This window comes from Notothenia coriiceps, unplaced genomic scaffold (genome assembly GCF_000735185.1).
Source record: "Notothenia coriiceps isolate Sejong01 unplaced genomic scaffold, NC01 NC01_scaffold00024667, whole genome shotgun sequence".
NCBI classification, from domain to species: Eukaryota; Metazoa; Chordata; class Actinopteri; order Perciformes; family Nototheniidae; genus Notothenia; species Notothenia coriiceps.
Genome location: NW_011357368.1, coordinates 1,306,932 through 1,332,693, shown reverse-complemented (window position 1 = coordinate 1,332,693; position 25,762 = coordinate 1,306,932). Strand labels below are relative to the sequence as shown.

The following is a 25,762-nucleotide window of genomic DNA, read 5'->3' as shown; positions in this document are numbered from 1 at the left end:
AGAGGAGTACATGTACACAAAGAGGGGTTAAGATGAGCCCTATTCAGTGTGTCATGGGAAATGGAAGAGAAGGGGAGAAGGGAAAGATGAGAGCAAGGTGCCCAATGACAACAACATATCTTACACTGAAATATGTACACTCTAAGTTGAACCATTTTAAAAGGTAACCATAAGAAAGCACATCTCATTTCAATGCTGGCATATTCTGTTGTAGATAAAAGACTTAAAACAGCATCTATATTTGAAATATTTTGGGCATGTTTTAGAATTCCTCTTTATAAATGCCTATGACTAATGACTAAGAAACGTACTATATGTGTCAATCATACCTGATCTATGTATTATCTATCTATATCTATTCAGTCTTACTGTCATATTTGCTTGAAGTACAGATAAGCAGGAGCAGGAGTTAAAACAAAGCACAAGCATAATTGAGTTTAAAAGGATGTACAGAAACGCTTTTTTGGAAAAATATGAGAATGAAGAAAGGTGATTGAAGATGAGAAATGATTGTATATGTATGTATAAATGTAAATCTATGTAGGAATAACTTGCATAATGATTTAAAGGACAATCATTGATCAAGTAAGGGGTGGGAATTAATAAGCATTTGCTTCCTCCTACTACCTTTTGGACACATATGATTTATTATTATTGATATGAAGACTTTTTTTGTTTTTTGTTGAATATACAAATATTGCCATGAATGTGGATAAATACTGTATTTAACAATACGGTATTCTGTTTTTCACATTTGTTATTTTTTATTTGTTATTTTTTAATCTGTTCGAAATAAAGACTGAAAATGAAATAAAAAAATTAAGCAGTAACATATTTGAGCAACTTATTTCAGGTGAAAGGCCTTAGCCTTAAAATGTCTAATACACATAAGTAATTCATTCACACACAGAAAAGCAACCCTTTAAAGGTCTAAATTGTTTTACTACTTTTCAATCCAACATGACACCTACCATAGGATAACTGTAGGACTTTAAGAAGTGAAATCATTTAATGGCCCTGAGTGTCACTGACAGTATTGAACACTACATTTTTAGGTATAATTCACACCTGTTGTTGTTAAATGTTAAATAAAAGGCCTCTCTTGCAACACTATAGCGTGATGTTAACTCCAAGCATGACAGAGTGTGAGACAAGAGCATTTTTCAGCAGATGGTTTCAATCAGTTTCGATTTACAAAGTCAACTTGCTGTTATCGGGCAATCTGTTCTCGGGATATGATGCTAATGTGACATGCTTGGTGTGGTCTATGGTTGAGGTTTTATACAGGTGTTGGGAAATTGAAAAACAGTTTCTGCAGGAACAGTCAAAGACCTGCAGGCTCAATGACATGTTGACAGGTTGACAGGTACATGTACAGCACATGCTGTGTCACGCACAGAGCATAGGAGACAGAAACTAATTGTTTGAGTGTATTTTATATGAAAAAACATGTGTATATGTATTTTTATTCACCTAACCATAAAGGAGAACATTCAGTATTGTAGTTAACACTTTGCCATCTAAATAAAATACTGATAAGTCCAAGTTAGCATTTATTAACAACTCTGCAGCTCTACTTGGCAGCTGGAAGGTGAGCTTGGGTTTTAAACAAAATAATAATAAGAAAAGACACAATGGAAAACAACAAGTGTATCACAGAGAGGATGCCAAGTTATAGTTGATATGAGAGGATCGTTGGTCGAACGCACTTATTGTAAGTCGCTCTGGATAAAAGCGTCAGCTAAATGCAATGTAATGTAATGATAAGGAATGTAAGAAAATATGTTTATTGCGGGGAAAAAAAGAGTAGTTTAATGCATTCTTAATTTTTTTTTTTAAAAAGCCAAAGGTTCAAACACGCTAGCAGGTGAATTTTTGTTTAGGAAGCAGTAGGGTGTGTGCTTCACTCTGGCTGTTCTGCCAATAATAATGTAGACCTCTGATGCTGCTTTTTTCACATTAGGCTTTTATGTTCAAAGCTAAAGTATCAGCGAGATGTCACACACATGCACACACTCACACATTCACACACCTTCTGCTTTGTACTTAAACAGATACTTTCCCTTTGTCCCTCTTTTATTTGGTATTCATGCACATGCACATATATACGCTAACACCGGGCTCACTGACAGGTCATTTCACCACAATCTAAAATAGCTGAGTGGAGAGAACAGATGCTAAATATAGAGGCAAACTGAGGAGAATACCAACGACTTTCAAGATCATACAATACAGACGAGCAGTGTGATGCTGGCGATAAGGCATTGTTTTTAAATGACAGAGCAATACCTAAAGGTGGTTAATGAAAGGATTAAAATAAAACTAAGCAAAAATGATTTTTGAGAAGTTAAATTCAATTGGAATTTTGCTTTAGCGAAGTCGACGAAAGCTTTAAAAATGTAATACAGTCTTGTTGGTTTGTTTGTTTGTAGCCTTTATTTAACCAGGTGAAGATCCCATTGAGATCAACGATCTGTTTTTAAAGGGAGACCTTCATAATTCCGTTGTAATGCTGCATTCAGTATTGTTTTGCCATTTTTTACTTTTTGCTGGCTTGTTTAGGATTGTTTTTGCAAAATTGACATTGCATTTTCATAAAATATACAGTGTAAATTAACTGTATGGATTTCATACAGCATTCTGATATCCGTATGTGTGTTTATGTTGGACTTTGGGTAGTAAACAAAACACTGTGTGAACAATGTATTCATATTTTAAAAGGTAAGACATCTATTCACATTAAAACAAAATGAAAAAAGAACCTCAAATGAACACAGGTTGGGTTTAAGGAGGGAAGATGTGCTCCTGATCAAAAGAGAAAGGAGGAAGCAAATCAAATAATTGAACATGAGCATAATTTTGCAATTCACTGGGCACACAATGTTCCCACAGTTAATTAAGTTAAGGAGATTAATTAAGTAAACTCCAGGTTAAAAATTCGGAATACAAGGTAACAAATTAGTATCATTACAAATTACTTTACCTCCCTCAAGACCTACAAGGCTTAATAGATAACAATTGGCAATATAGTATTTTAAGATGGAGCCCTGGTGGTTTATAAAATACACTCTTCTGAGGTTTGCTATCATAAAGTATCTCATTGAAGCTAGCAGCACCTGCCACAAAGGACTTACACATGGCTGCAGCATCAGCATATCATACCACAGAGTATCCCCTTGTGGATAATTGTTTTGGAGGCAGAATAAAGTGTGGAGCTGAAAAGTGTGTGTGTGTGTGTGTGTGTGTGTGTGTGTGTGTGTGTGTGTGTGTGTGTGTGTGTGTGTGTGTGTGTGTGTGTGTGTGTGTGTGTGTGTGTGTGTGTGTTTAGCCATGTACTGCCCTATTGAAGCAAACTGTCCGTTTCAATTTGATAGTACTCTGATTCTTATTGGGATGAATTGTTAAAAACTGACATAACTTTTGCATCAGTGCCCACATTCTTCAGTTCAGTGGGGTGTAGCACTGGGGTCCTGACGTCTTATTTTAGACAGCTTGTAGATTTATTGCAATATAAATACAAATTGATATACTATCGAGTTGAGACATTGTGTGGCACGGAATAGGATTGAAAGCCACGCAACCCCATCTTATAGGAGTTTGGACGATGAGCATCAAGCTGGGGTGTTCCGATATTAGTGCAGATAAGTGAGCCAAGCTACTTCTGTGTTTTGTATAAATGGAGGAAGAAGAAGTGTCAGCCTTAAACTTTGGTGGCAGGAAGGCTTGGACATTAGTTGGACGGCTTATGTTTACGTGTGAACAAATCGGCCCGAATGTCACATGGTTACGACTTTAGTCCTTACTGAAATATTTGTACAACTATTGGATTGATTGCAAATATAGTGTACACACATTCACTTAGTAATCCCCTAGATTATTATCCAACATTATCATCAGGTTTAGAATGACAAGTGTTATCTTGCCAATATGCTTAACTAAGAAGGCAAACAAGGTCAATATTATATCTGCTAAATATTACCATATTAAGATTGTCATCATGAGTATTTTGGCAAGCTAATGTCAGCATTTAGCTCAAAGCACTGATCCTCTTAAGTAGCCTCACAGAGCCGCAAGTGTGGCTTTTAGACTTTCCTTTAAACAATCACGCACTAACCCATGTCTTGTTTGTCTGTGCTCTTTCCTCAGGTCTTTGGATCTATATCCCCGGGCCATCTTTTCAGTGCATCTACCAGTCACAACCATGTATCTTCATGTTGAGTCCTAATAAATCACAGCAGATCACATAGAGGTAAGCAAGGACTCACTAGCAGTTTTTAGTCTGCTTATTGCCCTGCATGCATTTTTGAAATGTTCCAATGGAGCGAAGCAATATTAACTCTGTTCAGAATTGTGCTTACTTGTTTCTTTTAAAGTGAATCTGAAACATTTATTGCCAATGTAAATTAATCAAATGTTAATGGTTCCCTTTGGGAAGTAAGATAAGTATAGGGTATGTCCTAATGTTGCGTTGTATACAGTTAACATACAGACATAATATACTTTCCTAACACTAACAAACTAGAAATATTATTTTTAGTTTTGATGTGCCAGTTCCTGATTTACTTTTGGAATATCGTCATGTATGTGTTTTGTATTATGGTTGCTTTCCCCTTAAGTACTTAGGCATGAGTTTGTTAAACATCCTTCATGTGCATGTGTACAGTATGTGTGAAAGTAAATGGGTTTATAATGTATGCAGTTGCCTCCCCGATGTTCCATAGTAATAAGAGGTTGAGTGTACTTATTCCCATGTGGATGTAAATCTCTCCATGTGTGTATGCTGTCTCGCTGTGGCTGTGTGTGTATGTCTGATAAGAGCAGCGCTGCGGTCCTCTGTACTCTGCTTCTGTCAGAGACAAATTAGCAGGGCTGTGAAAGTACGGAGGCCAGACAGGTTTGCACCGAGGCAGCTCAGCAGAGCACAGATGGTGGAATTGATACTGGATATTTTGATGGATGTTAATCAAAGAGGGAGTAAAACCCTATACATCCAGCACACTCAAAACCTTTGTCGAAGCTGTTATTATCAACATATTTACATAACTTACAGATCATCAATTGTCAAACCTCCCTGCTGTTGTCTCAAATACTATAACACAGTATCTTAGTAGGACATTCACACTTGCCATAGAAGGGAAACCTCAGTGCTGGCTGAAGCAATATTAGACTAATCTTATTATTCAGCTTTAATATTGTTGCTAGATATATAGATGCAAAATAAAAACTTTGAAATTGTAATCTAGTCATTAATCTATTAGACTACACATTTTGCTTTCTCACAAATATGTAGTCAAGCATAGGCTGTGATGTTTATAACCCTGCTGGGTTGTCACAGGAACAGATTGTAGACATTGGATATTTATTTTTCGCAGTGGCTTCACCCCGTAGACCAGTTGGAACAGAGGTCACATACAATTAAATATTTCAGATACTGAAACCAACATGATCTATAAATCTTGAAAGATAACCTGCAGATACGCCATGATTCTTTGTACATTGAAACATCAAGATTTGAATTGATTGGATAGTATACATGTGTATTTTGTCACTCACTATACAACAAGAAAAACCATCGACCCCAGATGTTCATTTATCTCTTTAGTTTCTACTGGCTGGCTTTTCAGGTGAGCAGAAGGTTACAACTGTATTTTATTGACCTTTCTTTCCGTTCAAAATCCCATACATTTGGGACTTCGGGCAGTCATTCAAAAAGCGGACATAAAGACTAGTCAGACAATCAGTTAAAGCCATAACAGTTTTCCAAACATCTTTCGGCATTGGAGGTGAGCAATTTCTCCCAACGATACATTCTGTTATTGCTTTAAATCCCCAATTTTTTTTAAATAGTTGTATGCATTGCATGTGCAAACTTTGGGATCCTATCTAACTTCATCCTAGTTCAACAAAACACACATTGGCTGTACGTGGAGGATAAGGAGATTGTATAGTTAACAGAAAAAAACATCAAACAAAAAATAACTTCAAATCTTAAAGAAAAAAAATAAAAGCTTCTCTTAAGATCATCCTTTATCTGATATTTAACTTTAAAGTCAAACTTTAAGGGCAAGTACTTTTTTATATTATTCTCAGTTTTACACAGTCAGCTAACTGTGGTTTTTGTAACATAAATAAGTGTTTTATTCATTACGAGAGTCAGCATTTTCATTGTTTATAGACATTATGAGAATGAAGCTCTCTCATCATGTTCCGGTTTATAAAAACAGCTACTATGGCATATTGATCACGTTCAAATGCAACTGTACATTTTAGTTAAAGTTCAAGAAACATTTAAAAAACAATAAACAAGGACATAAATGCTTGATTCAATCAGAGTCAATGTGGCTATGGGTAGTTTCACTGAGGTTGAACTGCATCTAAGTTGAAGACAAGTCAAAACTGGTCCTATGACTGCTACACACTCTCTCTACAGCTAACGTATCAGAGTATGTTTACTGGCTTACACATCATTTTATACATAGAACAATTCAGAGGTTGCGGTACAATTTGCACCACCATTGTATGTTTTCCCCTCCTGCTTGCAGCCTTCCCTTCCTTTCTGGCTATGTATTATTTTCCACAAAAACCCAAGTAAAGCATATGCCCTGAGCAGTTTATTAAAGTGAGCTAAACGGCAAAACATCCAAGATATTTTATATTTCAGTAAAGTAGTTTCAACCTTGCAGAGAAATAAAACAGATATACTCATCTTACACTGATGCAACTTCAAATGATTCATTTTTGACATTCAAATAACTTTTTACATAGTTTTCAACGAGAGATAGAGTCAAACAACAATCTTCTTATCTGCCTTATAATTTCAAAGATAACTCAACATTTCTCATTTGAACTATCTGGTATCTTTCACAATACAGCATATCTCTATTTCTTTATCCCCTTGTGAAATATTTTCATAGATTAGAATAAAGTATGCAGCATGCTATCAAAGAAGTTTCCACTTATCTAAGATCAGTTATCTTGGAAATTGAAGGGGATTGATGTGGGAGAATCGGATATTTGAAGTCTACATCTCTAGAGTTTAAGATGCATAAGTTCACAAGTATAGAGAGACTGGAATAGGTCACACTGATTCCGTGTGCGTGTGTGTGTGTGTGTGTGTGTGTGTGTGTGTGTGTGTGTGTGTGTGTGTGTGTGTGTGTGTGTGTGTGTGTGTGTGTGTGTGTGTGTGTGTGTGTGTGTGTGTGTGTGTGTGTGTGTGTGTGTGTGTGTGTGCGTGCGTGCGTGTGGTTTTAATTGCTATTTTATTATACTGTAAGTGCAGTGTATGTGTATGTCATGCATACATAGAGTTCACATACATACATACATATGGGTTTATGCTCTTCAATCAGCAGTATTTCACCTTTTTTATGTTTTTATTCACAGTTAAAAAAGCGCTCAAGTCAATTCTTATTGTCAAGCATCTCTAATTTAAAGTTACAGGTTGACATCTTACTTGTGTGAAACAATGCATATCCACTTATTCTGATGCATAGCCATTTATTTGGGGATAATGCAGGTTGATCTTAAATGTGTCAGGAAGATTCAGATTTCTAGCAACTAGAGCACTTTTAGATGTCAACATAAATATTGAATGAATACTTAGGTCTAGATATTAAATGTCTTGTACAATTGGAAGAGCTTGTTAGTCTTAAGAGGATAAAGTAATGTTTCAAGCCAAGAGATACACTTAAGAGTATGAGGCTCTTGACTAGTCTTAGGAGACAATGTATCAATAATTAGTGAACAAAGCATTGAGCATTTTTCGAGTTTGCTTGGTCAGCCTGTCCATTTTTCATTCGCAACATTTAGTTTTGTTTGTGAAAACATGCCAGATTCAATTTAGTTTGGAGTATGCAGCTGGCCTTACAGAGTTGTCCAATTATGGAAATCGATTGGTGACGTCAATTGATCAGACGCAGGTCTTATGTCAAACACTGCACATCACTGATGAAGGCTATTGCATATGTGTGCCTGACATGTTTAAAATGTACCAAATATGCCAAACATGCATGGTTTTTTTTTTATCACAGTGGGCGAACTCAAAGAAAATATGTCAGTAAAAATGCATGCTGTCTCTTAGATACTCTATGATATGTAATATGTGTTCAAATTCAAACATCTCTGCTGTCCAGTCTTGTGGCCCACCGATATGGAGTCTTTCAGCTCTGACACACTTACACGCTGTAGGCATTATAAAATGATGCTGTTGCTCATTAATGATCAATAATTTGTTTCTATAGGAGAAACACATACCGGTATATGTTTTAAAAAATATTTTTTGCCACAATTTAATCATGCAAATGTCAGAATAAGTCAAGATGTTTGACCATTACAATCACAGAAATACTTGAAATAACATGTTTAAACATATTTGATAACAGGGTTTCTCCCGCCATAAATAACAACTTTGATTGTCAGTGAAACAACCATTTGGGCTGTTTTTGACATTTCAAGGACTTCATTTATCTCACCCTGATACTTATAAAGCTCTCAATAGCCTTAAGTATATTCAAGGACCTTGTTTTATTTATTCTGCAACCAAGGAAGCACAGCAAACCATGTAATCTCTGAATCCATCCTCTCTCTGATGTCTAATCCTATTCCAGATGATTGAATGGAAATGATCTGTCGTCAAACTCACACAAATGTATTCACTAGATGGTCTGTGGGTGTGCATGCATAAAGGCATTTGCAACTGTGGGTATACATGTCTGTGCAATATATATGTAAACAAATAGAAAATGTGTTGTTATTATATTCAGAAAAAGATTTGCACTGTTTTGTATCAAATGATGTTGAAGGAGTGCTGCTGTTCAGATCATCTAAAGAACACATGTTCAATGTGGGCAGTGTAAAGGGTCTTTCAAAGCAACCCTGTTTGGTTTGTTTAAAGCCATCTCTGGCCTGTTTACCAGGTTAGTGTAATACATTTTGGTAGAAGTAGAAGCTGTCAATCAAACCCTAATTAATAAGTCAAAAGCTGTTAATATTGCCCTGCTTGTATTCAACTCCCTTTATTTTGACAGTTCATTAAGCCCACTAAAAAGTGTGCGACAGCAATCCCACAGTAATCAGCCCCAAATCATTACTGTCTCTACCTTGGTTAGATAGTCATTATGCATAACATGCAGTCAATTTGCAGTCTAATAGTACGAATAATGACTACAACTTTTTTCCTTAGTGAGCTCTATGTGGCAACAAATAACCCACACACAGGTATATTTATATATATATATATATATATATATATATATATATATCTATATATATAGTCTAGTAAATAAGAATGACATTCATATCCTATGATTTCAACTGTTCTCTTGTAAGTACATTTGTCAATGACTTTATTGGACCGGTTTTTCCCCTAAGGCAGCAGCTGGATACTCTTGATCTCAGCTGGTTAACAGGCCATTTCTTGAAGAATGGATATCATTACTGGAGGATTGATGAATGTTTATTTTAATCTCGTGAGGGAAAGGAGAAGTCGCTTTGGAGAAATGCCACTTCAGTGGACCTACAGAAAACACACTAAATGGGGAATTTCTGACACATTCCTTAATTGGATGTGTTAAAAACAAAAGAGAAAACTACTCCTACAGTATGTAGATAAACATTAACTGAAATGCCACACTTAAATTAAAGGAAGTAAATAAGTGAGTCATTATCTTAATGAGGCTGGAAAAACTGTAGTAAAGGGGGGTTTTGTTGGCAGCCAAATAGGCTGATCAGTGGAGGTAAACCATCGACCATCAGTCCACCAAAGAGAAGTTCCTGCACACTGGTGTTAAATGTTGGGGATTGACCTTTACAGCCACATATTTATCACCTTGGTCCTGACAGTTAGAGCTCCAGGACAGAGAATAATGGACAAAACAATGTCTGGAATAGGCTCAATAAGGATGTATTCATACTTATGAACGTGAAATGAGAAAACGGGAGTTAAAGGGGTTGGACCCACATACATGGAGTCAATATCAAATTAGCATGCCATTTGATTACAATTCAAACTTTACACTCAAATACCAGGTTCTGATTTACTGTTGTACACAACATCATCTTAACCATACGTAAAGGAAAGAANTATATATATACATATATGTTATTCAATTAAGGAATGTAATGAGAAGGAATTGGCCTGCTCAGAGATTACAATCATGCCTCACCTTGTAAAGTGAGAGATAGCGAAACTCTGGGGGCAGCATCTGGACTAGTTTCTGGAACTTCAGATATCATTTTGAAAAATGATTCCCATAATCCCATCACTCTGGGGTATTAGCAGAGCATGTAGGTCAGGGAACCAGATGACCTAGACTAGAGTGTCTTCCATGGAAGTAAGTTATTTCTGAAAATGTTTTTGACTTTTAAGCTTTACTGATGTGAACTCTGTGGAGAAACGTACATTGATAGGTAAAGTTTATTTCTGCAGAACGTTTAAACACAGCCTAATCTTACCAAAGTGCTGTACCAAACTCAAATGCTCTTTAAAAAAATGAGAAGTATAAGAAACACAGAGGGAACATACCAGAACACAATTATAGCCAAGCCTTGAATAAGACTAAAGTATTTCTGTCTTTAAACACAAAATCACAAACTCAATTGTCCGTCATCTTCTCACCCCCCCCATCTTACTCACTGCAACCTTATGTCTTCAGACTTTAAATATTTTCCGTGATAAATTCTCTAAAGTATTTTATGCTACATATTTCTCCATCCCTTTCATAAACTTGTGTGTGTGTGTGTATGTGTATGTGTATGTGTATGTGTGTGTGTGTGTGTGTGTGTGTGTGTGTGTGTGTGTGTGTGTGTGTGTGTGTGTGTGTGTGTGTGTGTGTGTGTGTGTGTGTGTGTGTGTGTGTGTGTGTGTGTGTGTGTGTGTNTATAGTGAGAGAGAGATTTTATTGCAACGGCCTCTGGTGATAATTTCTATTTCCACTGGCAACTTTTGATCTCAAAGTCAGGGCTTACTCCCTCTACAATACATTTAAAATTGCATTAAAACGACATACTGTATGCATAAACAACACAGAAAACCACTCAACCTGTTTTCTCTAATATTCTTATTTTAGGATATGATTTAGGATGATTGTTTGTTTATCCAACAAACCTTGTATAAACCGAGAATAATGCCTTGGAAACATTTTACAAGAGACATTTGGAAACTCAAAGTTGGTTTGCATCTGTCAGAGACAAGTATTTGCATATGAAAGCAGATAAAATCGTGAGTGATAATTACTTTTGCTGAAGTATGATCTTTAGACTCCCCAGGTTGTTTCCATGCAAACAAAATTGGAATACTTCAGGGATGCTTGAACACTTTTAAAACCAGCAATCAACAACAAGACTTGCTTTTACAATCTCCATTGATGTCATAATAATTCAGATGTATGATCCATACAAATAGAAGTAGTGATTTTTTTACTCAGTCATAGGTGATGCATTACGGTACCTTTATGATATAGTATGCGTATTACCTGCTATATCAACATCAGCCTGTGTGTGTGTGTGTGTGTGTGTGTGTGTGTGTGTGTGTGTGTGTGTGTGTGTGTGTGTGTGTGTGTGTGTGTGTGTGTGTGTGTGTGTGTGTGTGTGTGTGTGTGTGTGTGTGTGTGTGTGTGTGTGTGTGTGTGTGTGTGTGTGTGTGTGACAGTTCGAGTTGTTCTAATCTTTTTTTCTGACCGCTGCTTAATTCTGCTTTTGGATCTTCTTTAAATGTGAACCATTTTCACATTGCGGTTTTATTCTTTTGGTTTCCATTATTCTGTAACTGCATTATGTATGCAATACAATAAATGAGTTCTAACTTGCTTTAGGGCACTTCACAGAGAATCACATTTTGTTTCATCCTGACTGAAGAGCACAGACTTACAGTAATCAGAAGACATTCCTCTGTAATCAAAAGGAGCCTCAAGCTTTTGCCTCCTTCTTACATTCTTAACAGTGTAGCTTTGCAGTCTGCTATATTTACAATAAACACATTAGTAAAGACATATCCTTGTTTTCATTGATTAAGTGCAAAAAGGTAGAGAAAAATACACTGAGAAAGGAGCTTAAGGAGCTGTTTTCCTTTAGATAACACGCACAGCGTGTTTTTGCAGTGTATGTTGCTAATTACTGCTTTCTTCAATACCCTGAAAACTGACTCTAAACAATGCTGCTGTTTTTATTTTCTCCATAGCAATGGAACCTATAATGTAGCTGTGTTTGAAGTCCTTTATGTATCTCTTACATTTTGTTCCTGTAACTAATGAGCATGCTCTTGAAAAGTGCACATTCATATTCTAGCATATACAATTTGCATAGCACTGTAGCATCCAAGTTTGTCACTATATCTGCCCTAAACACATTGAAGAATACTCTGCCTGGAAAAAGCTGATTGATTCACAAATGCAAACCACAGATCAGACTGTCAGGCAAAACAAAGAGACTGTCAGTGTGTGTTTGTGCCTTACTTTGTGAAACCATAAAAACATTAACATTTGTCATTGCTGGAGACATCCCCAACATTCTGGCAGCTCTTATTGCCACTTGTAAAAAATGAATATCAATGCAGACCTCTCCAGTGTAATTACAACACATCGATGCTGGAATGCGTTTTTATTACTTTAATTTTCAGACATAAAGAAAATGTTATGCTATACCTTATTTTAATGACCTGACATAATAATAAACAATGACTGTGATTTGGTGGCTAGTGTAATGTGTAGTCTGATTTACCAGTTCATGTTGATGTTGCTACACTGTTTTTATCCATAATGCACACTTACGAGCTTAGTCAAGACGGATTCACACATCATTCTTTGTGATAAGTCTTCTTAATTGAAATCAAAAAGAGGCATGAATGCAGCATGCTAAAAAGCATTTTATTCTGATTCAAACCCCTGGAGTTACTCTTTTGCATATATGATTGGAGTGTCATAGTTTGTCAGCATGGTTTAATGTAGTTTAATGAACTGCAGCACATGTTGATGAAGCTGAAAGGGCTGTTCTTTTAAAACGGCTGTCAACCATCACAGCATAACCCTTTCCCCAGTCAGAAGTGTTCCATGTAAATGCCAACATGTTGCTGATTAATTGGCGGTTACTAAGTAGTCAGGGGGTTGCACCCACATTTTCCCAAAAGGGTGGATTCTCTTTTGGCTCAATGTAAGGCCACCAGACAATAATAATATAATAATAACATGTCTTGGTCCAACATGGCCACTTTGGGTTAGAAGTTGGCCAAAGATGGGGTCACCACATCCCTGTGAAGTAATATTGTTAACAAGTGTTACAATTCTGATATTAGCCTAACATGACAGTATGCTCCCAATGTGTGCAGCATAAAGCAACCCTTTGTAAATAAGTATTTAAAATGTGTATATTTGTGCCATTTTATTGACATTTAAAGTGAGTGGGACCAGGTGAAGGATGGATGAGGAAGAAATGAAACAAGCATGGACAGCCTGAGAAAATACAATGATTCAGTAAGCAAGCCTGTGAACATTATTAAGACTTTATTGCAGTACAACACTTTTAATATGAGGGTGTATACGACAGCCTGTCACTATCACAGCTGATTTAAACCAACTGGAGTTTCATTGATCTAAACACAACTGTCAAGTTATACCCTCCACTGAAGATATCTCAATAGTTAGCTTTGGCAGAACATTAGATTGTCATTGAAACCATTGCAACCAATTGTAAATGGCACTCTAACTGATAAAAAGTGCAGACAGCTCCGATCTGTTTTCTCTTGTGTTATTAACTCTCCCCAGCTGAACGAGCATGGCAGTGCGTAATGGTGGTTGACTGATCACTATCAGCCTCACTAAATTACACAGAAAAACCCATACGTCCGTAATTGAAAAGCATAAAAAACACACAGTCTGATGTGTGGGAGAACTGAATGGGGTGTGTCTAAATGTTTAAAATATAACTGTAATTATACTGTACATTTACGCTGTACGAATGTGAGCAGGTTGAGTGGGTGAACCAAGGGAGGGATATGTGCATTCAAACTCACCATTGGCACCATTTTCTGCAACATTAACACATTCAAGACACATAACAATAATGCTATCATAAAAGTAAGCAACACAGGGAGATAATTAAAGAGGAAAACCAGCATGAAGAGTCTGAGAAAAGAGAATTATTAGTTATGAAGCCTGTGAAATAGGTCATTATTAAAAAAGGCATTAAATATGAAAGCAAACGTTGTGGAGTGCTTAGAAGGAGAATTATACCCTCTTTAGAAACCATGCTTAATTAACAAAGGTTAAAAAGGAACAGAGCCATGAGAGATGAGACCAATATTATGTTTAAAATAGCACACTATATACTTGATCTGCAATATGTCCATCATATTGGCTCTGAAAATCAATATACAATTATTTCTGAAGGGCTGTTCATTTTTTAAGTTTAACCTCAACTCCTATCATATTCTGTATAACAAATGGTGTATTACTTATATGTAGACACTTTGATCCCTCAGCCACAAGTGCATGTAATGATACAATGTATTATTCAATCAATATTTCAATCAAAATGTATTATTCAATCAATATTTTAATCAAATGTGTAGTTTTTAACTTGCTCCCACTGAGTCAAGTTGAAATATATTATTATTCAATCAATATTCCATTCTTGATCAATGGTTTCATGGTAATGTTAACTTGTTTCCACTCAAAAGAGTAGAAATATCAATCCTAATGTTATGGTAACACTGGTTGAGAAATGTGTATCACAAATGTAAATCAACATTACCCTTTCACTCACTTTCGGCTTCATTCTTTTCAGGATTGTTTAAGGATCTCAAATAAAATATTTTAATCAACAATAAATGTAATGCAAGCCCCACATTTTCGCTCTCAACATTAGTGTCACAGAATGGGAGCTCATGTCTCATGAAGGAGGTTCAAGTGATACAAACAATGGCAAGACTGAGATATCGCTAGAAAATTACTTCATATTGTTTGTCTAGTATGACGTATACACATGGGTGAAATTAGGGATGATGGAGTGAGTAAAGCGGGAACACATAGTATAATAGTATTATTGAGGGAACATCAGCTGAATAATGTGGTGTATGATTTGGATGAGGATGGGGAAATATACTGGGGGAATAATCAAGAGTAATGGAGAGAGCTATTGTTTTTTTAGAGAAAAAGTCTGAGATGGAAAAAACGTAAACACTGAAGTGTCTTTGTATATGTACAGTTTATCATTGTTTCTTTCGATTCTTCTCATTGTTTAAGAACAGAAAACATGCAAGTTCAAAGTACAGAGCATCATTTTGTGTGTCATAACATTACATAATGGAAGATAATAAAATCTAAGAGAAAACAAGCATATAGAAAAGCCTGGTGTCGTCTGATGCGGAAGTACTTGGACATCCATGGATACACATGTTCTGCTGGGGGTTTTAAGTACCAAGAGAGGAGAAGAAAAGAGGGGTGTACTTTACACAGGCCTCCCACTGATGACACATTCAATGCTATTGATTAGCCTGGTAGTCAAGCTGGGCAGGCTAATATACTGCTGCCCAATGGTACACACACATATCACACCATGGGTTTTGAGTCGTGTCTTCAGGGTTAGAAAGTAGAAATGGATCCATATTTACCTTTCTTCCATAAATCTGACAGGTAGAATGTGATGGTCTCTTGCCACACTGTTAAAGCATATGGCATAAATACTAACTAAACTGCAGCCGAAAGGTGACCCTCTCTTTATGTGTTATAAAATTTGAATTCATTCATATAGCCAAGGACTTTATTTTTCCCTGAGACATGTGATTATCATAAGAAAGGTTCAATGTAAGCACACAACCAAAGCAGGGTTTTGGTGCAGAAAACCCTTTTTAATCAGGTTGTCGAATACACACCATTACAATTCTTTAACATAAGATAGTGAAGTACTTTTTATTTTAAGTTTTGAATCATGGTGTATGATTGTGCTATGATACAGTGGTTCCAGGCCAGGTGAGGAACTATGGAAAAAGAGTGTGAGAAGACACGGTTCTGTTCTACCACATCATGTCATCCCAGATACAGGTCAACATCTATTGCAATTGTAAATGTGACTTGTCTGGGGAAACTTGTGCCACACCTGTTAGACAGACAGGTGTTGTTGGAAACCGGTATTGAGTGAGGAAAGGATGGCCCCGGGGGGATTAAAGTGGTGCAAACTGGAAAGAGAGAAATCAGTCTGACAATGTTTGATAGAACTGTGTTAAATTGTGTGTGAGTCCCCCGAGTCCTAGAGTGTCATCATGCCGGCACTGTTAAGAAGAACTGCATTCATGAGACTAAAGCACATGAGACTAAAGCACATGAGACTAAAGCAGTAGTCCACAATACTTAGACCTTTGATGTGGATAGGATCACAAATTCACGAAGCTATTTTGGATTAGCCATGTTGTATCTATACACCTCTTTTTTGAATATCCACATTTATATTACATCTTGCCAAAAATCACACAAGCACTGATCACGAAAAGATCTTCAGTTTAAAAAGATTTCAGTTAACTATGCAACCGCACAATGATAAATCCCATTATGAGCCCACATCATTGTGTAATATTATAGCTTCTAAGCCTTGGTACTTGTCATTTTGCTTCATTGTGACTTTATTGTAGCATTGTTCTCAATAGAAGTTTGACTTTGAAATATCGTATTTACTGTGAGTCAACTATTTAAGCCTATAAACACATTCTGCCCATGGTTTTGGTTTATTTAGTTTCTTTGTTTGGTAAAAGTAAACTGTGATTATATGTTCAGGGCACAGCCACAGATATTAATTATTTCAATATGGTTCAGCGTGAAAAGACAAACTACCGTAATTTTCGGACTATAAGGCGCACCTGAATATAAGCCGCAGCAGCGGCATACCACTCTCGGTTCCACTTTTACTTTTGCGCGCTACCTGTCTCACTCTTTTCCGGCCTCCAGCTTTTCCTGCTGGAACCCGCCGCTTAAAGGTGGGGGTCCGCGGACCGGCCATAGAGCCCGGCATAGAGTTAAAGGTGTTGGCCATTAGCTGTAAAAATCCATAGATTAGCCGCACCGTTATATAAGCCGCAGCGTCGAAAAATAGGGAAAAAGGCGCGGTTTATAGTCCGAAAATTACGGTATGTGAAAATAATGGCAAGACCACACCCAGGTTTTTCCATTACTCATCTTTTTTTTCTTGCAGTAAACTTGACCTAGTAGTAGCAAAGCACTTAGAACTGTATGTTAAGGACAGTTTTAGACCAGCTCACATCACTTATTTAATGTCCTTGTATCGAGACTGAATTGCAGATGCTATAGAGCTCTGCCAGCTGTGGGTCACTTCGGCCACAGGGCTATGGAAAAGCTAGGATTGCTGCGGTTAGCAGACTAGCCAAATGACCAAGCTACTGCAGTTTCTCAGCAGGCCAGAGACGTGCTGCCAGATGTCTTTGTATCTGTATCAACTCATTGCTTATTTCCTTCTGTCTTCCAGTTGCCCTGCTCCCAGTGGAGGATAATGGAACAGCTGTGGTTCTCTTTGCTGTTGCTGGCAGCAGCATGCAGGGGACAGCCGTGTCCGAAACGCTGTATGTGCCAGAGCCTTTCTCCATCGCTCGCTATCCTCTGCTCCAAGACGGGCCTGCTGTTTGTTCCTGCTGCTATTGACCGGCGCACCGTGGAGCTACGGCTCCAAGAAAACTTTATTACAGGTAACGTACCTTCCAGTCCATCCTGTAGTCCGTTTTACCATCAATCAACGCAGTGTATTAAGACACTTTGCATGATCCTGTCTGTTCCTTATCTTCATCGACTGCAATGATTTATTCAAGTGTGAACCTGCTGGAATAATATTAAGCGACAGCAGGTGTTATATATTGACAGGTTAAAGATACCTCTAATATTCAAAGGTCACATTGGATGCAGTGAGCAGAGTATGTCACACGATTGAAAGCCCCCAAATGCTGGCTAAAGTTACACATTGTTTTGTGGTATTACTTTTGAAAATGTGTACTTTTGAATACATTTCAGCCAAGCAAATCTCATTCATGATTAATCTTCTCTTGATGAGAAATACTTTTATTGTATACATTGAACCATACGTAATTTTTAAGGACTCAGTGTTGCTTTATCCTTTTATTTTACCAAGAAAGCTACATAATATTCTGAAGCTTGATTTGAAAGAAATGTTATTCCATGGTTTGCCAAAGATGAAGACACACAGGCTAAAAATAAAGACTGCTTTCACAGGTTCCAAAAGGAGATAATTTGATGCACTGTTAACAGTATCGCACAGCAAGTCACATCCAAATCAATTTTAGTTTAGCAAAACGAAACATTCAGTATCTTATTTTGGGGGATACCAGATAATCTGGGTGTCACAGGGTTCAGGATTTGAACTCTTGAGCTGAGTAGGCATGACTTTATCAATTTAGATATCATCTCTATAAACAGATATCTGCATATGAATGCAGAATAAGTAAGGAAGAGGATGATATTCTAGTATCAAGTGTTTTCCTTTTTGTAGTCTGAGTAGCATTTACCAATCACATTTTAGCAGGCTTTGGTTGCGAGAAAGAAGACACACACATACCAAAATGCAATCTCGGATCCAATGGGCTATGCTCGCATAATCATTTTGTTTTTTTTAATCTCTGTAAACAGATATCCAGATAAACAATTTGGCCATAGACATTGTCTCTCAACTCCAACTCCATTCTTGGGTTTCAAGTTGCTAATCCGAATGTGGATATAGGAAGAGGATGTCTGGGCGACGATATCCATATATTTTGATTTCATAATACTGTATGTAATCTGGCCACTTGGGATGCAGTTGATGGAGCGTCTCTTTATGTTCATTTTGTTTACTCCCAGCTGTCCGAAGAAAGGACTTTGCCAACATGACCAGCCTGCTACATCTGACCCTGTCGAGAAACACCATCAGTCAGATCCTCCCTTCAGCTTTCAGTGACTTGCGACGACTGAGAGCACTCCACCTAGACTCTAACAGATTAACTGTTATCAAGGTGAGACTAATGGATAGATAAATTGATTGATGATATTAATAATCAGATGTATAACTCACTGTTGATTAAATAGGAAATAACTTTAAAGAACTAAAGATGGGTGGTTAAAACATTCACTGAACATAGAGTATAGATATGTAATGCTCTTACTCTGATGCCTTTCAAAGCAGTTTTGCTTTTTCTCAAACCAGGATGACCATTTCAAAGGCCTGACCAACCTCCGTCACCTGATCCTCGCCAGCAACCAGATTCACTCCATATCTGCTCATGCCTTTGATGACTTCCTGTCCACACTGGAGGATCTCGACCTCAGCTACAATAATCTTGCCGAGACACCTTGGGACATGATCGGGCGCCTCACCAATGTCAATACCCTAAATATGGATCACAACCTCATAGAACATGTTCCCCAAGGTGTATTCACAAACCTACACAAGCTAGCCAGGTAAATAATTAAAGGAGCAAATGATAAAGAATGTATAAATGCAAAGGATGTTTTACTGATCAACTGGATCAATTGCTGTTGATCTAGGGATAAAGAACAAGTTCCCCTCTTTCTTCCGCTCTCTTTTATCCTATTCTCATTTTCTCCCTATTCGGTCCTTTCACAGGCTAGACATGACATCCAACAAGCTGAAGAAAATCCCCCCGGACCCTTTGTTCCTGAGAATTCCAGTTTATGCTAAGTCCAAAGGCTCCCCCCTCACCTCCCTGGTATTAAGTTTTGGTGGCAACCCCCTTCACTGTAACTGTGAACTTCTGTGGTTGAGAAGACTGACCAGAGAAGACGACCTTGAGACATGCGCTTCTCCCCCTGACCTCAGTGCCAAGTATTTCTGGACCATTCCTGAAGAGGTGCAGTTTTAACTTTAAGAAAACAAATACAAATATTGAAAACATCTTGAAACTAACACATATTACTCATTTAAATAATAGTCATTTAAATAATCAAAACGTTCTTTTTGCCGTAGGAGTTTATTTGTGACCCACCAGTTTTGACCCGTAAGTCGCCACATACAGTGTCTATGGAAGGCCAACATGCAAGTTTAAAGTGCAAAGCGAATGGTGATCCAGAGCCTGAAGTTCACTGGATCAACCCTGAAGGGCGACTCATATCTAATGGCACCAGGTACTAACTTTGTTTTCATACAGTCTTGTTACATCTGAAATGAATTTATTTTCTCAATAGTTTCTCAAATGTAAAAGGCAAGGTGTTTATTCATGGCATGTGACTTTTCACCTAAGAGCACTTCACCATATTTAATGATGTCAGAAACCTGGCAAACAAGTTGGCAGGGGCAAGAGAGGGGCTCTTCAAATATTTCTCCATGTACCGCTGAGGCTTAGTGTTCTCCGCCAAGGTGCAAGTTAGAAAGTCAGACAGTGTTTCTCACTTAATTTTTGTGTTGGCTGTAGTATTAGGGCGTAGGCACACTACTCGTGTGGGCAAAAGGTGAATCAGGATCAGAAGGTAGTTGTTGAGGTCACACCTTTCTCACACTTCTATCTGGTAACCTACTTCTTTGCACACATGTCAGAGATATGCATTTATAGTTATGGTTTTGCATATACAACATCTGTTTTTGAAGATTGATAGTATTACAAAAAAACATGTGACAGTCCTATAATTCCTTGCTTGAGCACTCTTTGGTTTTGCGTTTGCATTTTTCAATATTTTGACAGGAAAAGGCCAGTTTACGGAAGTGACGCAATCTTGTATCTTGACAAATATAATGTTTGTTGATTATCATATTCATGTGGAAGAAGCCTACAAAGAGTCAACAACATAGCCCCCCAGCCTGGCAGAAATGCAGTTTCTACTTTAAATGCTTTTTACTTTGTTGTATGTACTTTGCTGGTTGTTAAGAAAATATCACCTGTCACCGGCTTGAACTTCAATATCAGGATACATGCATTTATTAGCCTTGCAAGAATGGAAGTAGTCATCACATACAGAGCTGCATGGGACAACATAGTTCCGAGATCAGTGTCCTTCACATGCTTATATACAAGAGAGGGTGTTATTCAGTCACAAGATAAATGTATACCGGTTCAAAGCAGTATTCTGAGCCTTAGTTCAGATTAGCTAAGGCCTGCGTAAGCAATAAACATGACAGTCATATGCCTATCTCCTTAGGGGCTGTGTCATCATGTTAATCGTACATAGCTATCGTATGTAAAACACAGTGTCTCATGACCGTCATCCATGTAATCATACATCTGGTTACCTACACAGTTACAGTTAGGCCTCTGTTATCATGTGCTACTCTGATATTCAAAGAATACATTCAGCATTTTCCCAACACTGGTATATTTACATTTTATGTATCTCATATTTAATTATTACTATTAACTTTATGATACATTTCGCTTTTTTTCAGAACGTTGGTTTTCCCTAATGGAAGCCTGGAGATTAATGTAACAGTCCTAAAGGATTCAGGTAACTTCACCTGCATTGCCTCAAACGCAGCAGGTGAATCAACGGGCAGGGTGGAGCTTGTTGTGACGGCAGTGCCCCATCTGGCAAACAGCACGAGCCGCAGCCGAGACCCTTCCTCTGAACCGGCCCCGTCTGACATCCTAACCTCCTCTAAGGTTGCCCTGCCTAACAACGAGACAAGAGGGGCCGACCGGAGGGTCTCATTGGTGGAACTGACAGGAAACTCTGCCCTCATTAGATGGAGCACTCAGACGCCTACAACTGGAGTCAGGATGTTCCAGGTCCAGTACAACAGCTCTGGAGATGACACACTTGTTTACAGGTATGTGTATCTACACTCTCATTTTAGATCTGTCTATCTGTGTGTGTCTTTCTTTTATTTGATATTATCAGCTGTTTTGACTTTTTATTCTTAAAGGAGTATTGGTAAGAAAAAAAATATATATTTCCCTACATGTGTTTGTTGAGTGAGCATTTGTGTGTTTGTCTGCAGCTGTGTGTAAGTTATTCAGAAGGCATCAGCTGCTGCTATGAGGGTGAGAGCAGATGATGGATGATACAAATGGATATAAGCCAGTCATCCAGTTGTAAAAGTCTAATCAACTGTAATGATAAAGACGTCTGTAGTGGAACAGTGCCATTGCAGGGTTCAATGGGCCTTTGCCAAATGTGGGGAGTAGGGCTTTTACATTTGTGTGTCAGTTTCCTTCTGTGCTGCACTGGTGGGCTGACCTTGTTGTGTTTCATTGCTGATATTTACATCATGACTTCATAAATATGCCATCTTTCCATATTATCCTTGGTTTGACTCGACTTAGACATTTGATGATCTTTGTCATTACTTTGTCAGATTTAACTTAATGCCAACACATTGAACTAATGACCATTGAACTGCTGCAATGTGTCCAGGAATTTAAATGTTTCAATGTAGATTACATGGATAATGTAAAAGATCCCTAAAACAAACAGGTACTTTGTTCTGCCGTGCACAACATGCTACTGCATACAGCATGCATTCATCCCATCTAAACAAATAGGAAGTGAACTATTGGTATCAATAGCATATCGAAAGGATTTTAAGAGCAGTCCAAGGTATATCAATGGCAACCATTTTGCGCGAATATCTCATAAAGCCTAGTGAAGCCATATTTATTTTCGGTTCTGAAGAGTTTTCATATGTTGTGGAGTTGTCATGGCAACAGATTGGGAAAGTATCCCAGGTCTTGCTATGAGTTACATCTGGCTTTAATAATACCACACAAGTGCTGCTGACCGTTATAAATGTGTAAATGTCAATGAATGATTTACTTCTGTAATCACAGAAAACAATCAGCCTTCGCTGCCCTGCAGAATTATCTGAAACCGATTCAGCTCAGCTTGTCCTTTTACTCTTGATCAACCGCAGAAATGGTCTCTTGGGAAAAACTATTTTCGAAAGAAGAACTTGTGATATAATATGTTAAATCCATCCACAGTACATGGGGATTCTAACCCTCTTAATTTGTGTGATCTAGAAATGGTGGTCCTGTCTGAAAAGTGATTATGATGTTATTTCTAAGCTTGAGAGGACACTTGATATTGAGACAGTTCAATGAACTAGGATAGACAAGCCACCTCTTACAATACTAAGCATGGCAACCAATATCCTGCATAGCAACCTCCCATATGCACCAGCCTATTCAAGGTTGGATGCAATTAGTGAGAACATCTAAACTTCCTGTTGATTCTCTGCATTTTTACATCACTAATTGCATATTAATTGTATATTGTGCAACTCCGAACTTAAATGGAATAACACCTGAGGCTCACACCATTCTCAAACACCTGTGTGAAATTAGACACAACAGGCTAGCATTCATTAGATAAACAAAATGATTTACATTTGAAGCATGATGCATTTCCATTCCTATTAGATAGCCATTTAAACCATAAAGGGATTTTCATGAAAACTATGCTGGACTATCATCCAGCATAATCTGTTCTTATTGATAACAAAAAAGTTTGACAAAAACAAAATCTTATCAGATGTATGAATAATATATTAGTGCAGGTTAACCTAGCCATGGACAAATAACAGAGTAGAGGGCATTAAGGATACATTTATAATGCATTACATCACAGGAAAAAATCAAAGAGTGTCCTTACTTTTTAACCAAAGGGTGGAAAGATTGGTTTGTGATAGACACAGTGATGATAACCTCAACATGTCTATTAGATAAAAACATTAAATATGTTTTCTTATTTTATGTATTTACTCAATCATTTCTTGATTTCCCGCCTCCCACTGAGTAAATCTTTCGAGACAGAACATCCAGATCATAGCATCCTGTGATCTACACACCGCCCTTGGTCTGATTTATATTTAACTTGTATCTAAGCAGGCAGCTGAATTTCTACTTCCACTTCAGAAAGATCACCAATCCTCAAGGGAATTCCTGAGGAGCCCAGAGCATAGAGAGGGCTCTCAAAACACAGTCTCAAAAGCCCGACTACTTACGATCAATGCCATTAGAGTAGAGAGTTTGTGTGTGATGGTGTGTGTGTCCATAGACAACCATTGGCCAAGTGCATTAGTTAACCATGTGTCTGAGACATGCTCTCCCGGCCCCATGTCTTACATAAGCAATGCCTATTCATGTGTGTGTGTGTGCGTGCGTGCGTGCGTGCATGCGTGTGTACACCTGCAATATGTGTGTATTCATGTGCACACTGGACCAGATAACAGCTGTTTATTAGCCAAAACCCTTATGTCAGTTTAAGTGCCAACAATGGCAGCAGACTTCTGCAGGAGTGTCAATATGTTCCTTTTTCCTTCAATGCCTTGACTCAAACATGAACTAAGCTTTTAGATCTATTGGCTGGCGGTGTGTTCAGATGAAATTGTGATTTGTCTGCTCGAAAGCTACTACTTGTCAGCTTTCTTTTGAAATGTGAGCAGCTAAAAACACACGTAATGAAAAGAGCAATGGACAGTTCATGTTATAACATCCATCCAGGAAAGGTAAAATGTAGTTTGATCAATAGTTTATTTGTATGTTGTATTATCTAAACATTATACAGTGAAACTAATTCAAAGTAAACTACATTTTGACAAAAAAATGGACAAAGTGGATGAATGAGATACATATACACATATTTTCTTCTAAACATGTGACAAACTTAACAGTATGAGCTTCCTTTTTAAGTTTTGTTTTTCTTTGTTTTCATTTACAACACATTACATCCCTTCATTATTTCCCCAGAGTTATCTGCATTTCCCAGCGTATCTCATAATGTTCTTCAAATGTGTGTGCTGATTGGTTTATTCCTGGATTTCAAGGAGGTGTCAGTTTTATTTAATGTACTACTGTGTTTCATAGTTAATAGGCCTTTTCAGGAGGGACAGCGCCTTTGCTTTTAGTCTAACTGGGCTGACAGCTTTATAGAAGGAACATAATAATTACCTGATTGCAATAGATTATTCGTTTTTTTATTTTCCCCTTAAGCTACACAAGTAATGGTGATTAAGTAAAGGAGAACTGTCAAACTGGGAGCCAAGAGTGATTGAAAAATACAAAGACCAATACATTTTATTTCATGATTTGCCTTCCAAGTACAGCACTCTAGGTTGCTGTTTAACCTAGTTTCATTAAAATAATGTGTGCGTTTGTGTGAATGTGAGGGGTGAAGAACATCAAAAGGCATGCACAGCAGTACTCTAAACTCCATATCATTGTGTGACGTGACACAGGTGTCATGCATGTGTGGTGTGGGCGTAGTGTGTTTCATCACATACAGTGGGGCAAAAAAGTATTTAGTCAGCCACCAATTGTGCGAGTTCTCCCACTTAAATAGATGAGAGAGGCCTGTAATTGTCATCCTAGGTATACCTCAACTATGAGATACAGAATGAGAAAAAAAAATCCAGAAAATCACATTGTCTGATTTTTAAAGACTTTATTTGCAAATTATGGTGGAAAATAAGTATTTGGTCAATAACAAAAGTTCAACTCAATACTTTGTTATATACCCTTTGTTGGCAATGACCGAGGTCAAACGTTTTCTGTAAGTCTTCACAAGGTTTTCACACACTGTTGCTGGTATTTTGGCCCATTCCTCCATGCAGATCTCCTCTAGAGCAGTGATGTTTTGGGGCTGTCGTTGGGCAACACGGACTTTCAACTCCCTCCAAAGATTTTCTATGGGGTTGAGATCTGGNCTGGTACTGTATATAAAAAATAATAAGTATATAATAATTTATACAAGCGCAACTTTAAGCATGTACAGCAGTAAAATGCAACATTCAAAAATAATTAAGAAACATCATAAATGAAACACTGACAGGGAAC

At 37.5% G+C, this 25,762-nt stretch overlaps 1 protein-coding gene across 2 annotated transcripts in view; it reads left to right on the top strand.

Moving 5' to 3' along the window:
- Positions 1 to 25,762, top strand: part of LOC104955165 (leucine-rich repeat and fibronectin type III domain-containing protein 1-like protein) — a 136,818-nt gene that overhangs the window by 49,879 nt on the left and 61,177 nt on the right. For both annotated transcript variants that reach the window (XM_010782412.1, XM_010782411.1), the window contains exons 2-8: positions 4,147 to 4,249; positions 17,464 to 17,680; positions 18,843 to 18,994; positions 19,186 to 19,439; positions 19,606 to 19,849; positions 19,966 to 20,123; positions 21,376 to 21,756. In XM_010782412.1, the coding sequence (XP_010780714.1) occupies positions 17,488 to 17,680; positions 18,843 to 18,994; positions 19,186 to 19,439; positions 19,606 to 19,849; positions 19,966 to 20,123; positions 21,376 to 21,756 (1,382 nt within the window). In that variant the 5' untranslated portion in view covers positions 4,147 to 4,249; positions 17,464 to 17,487. The remainder of the gene's footprint in view (positions 1 to 4,146; positions 4,250 to 17,463; positions 17,681 to 18,842; positions 18,995 to 19,185; positions 19,440 to 19,605; positions 19,850 to 19,965; positions 20,124 to 21,375; positions 21,757 to 25,762) is intronic.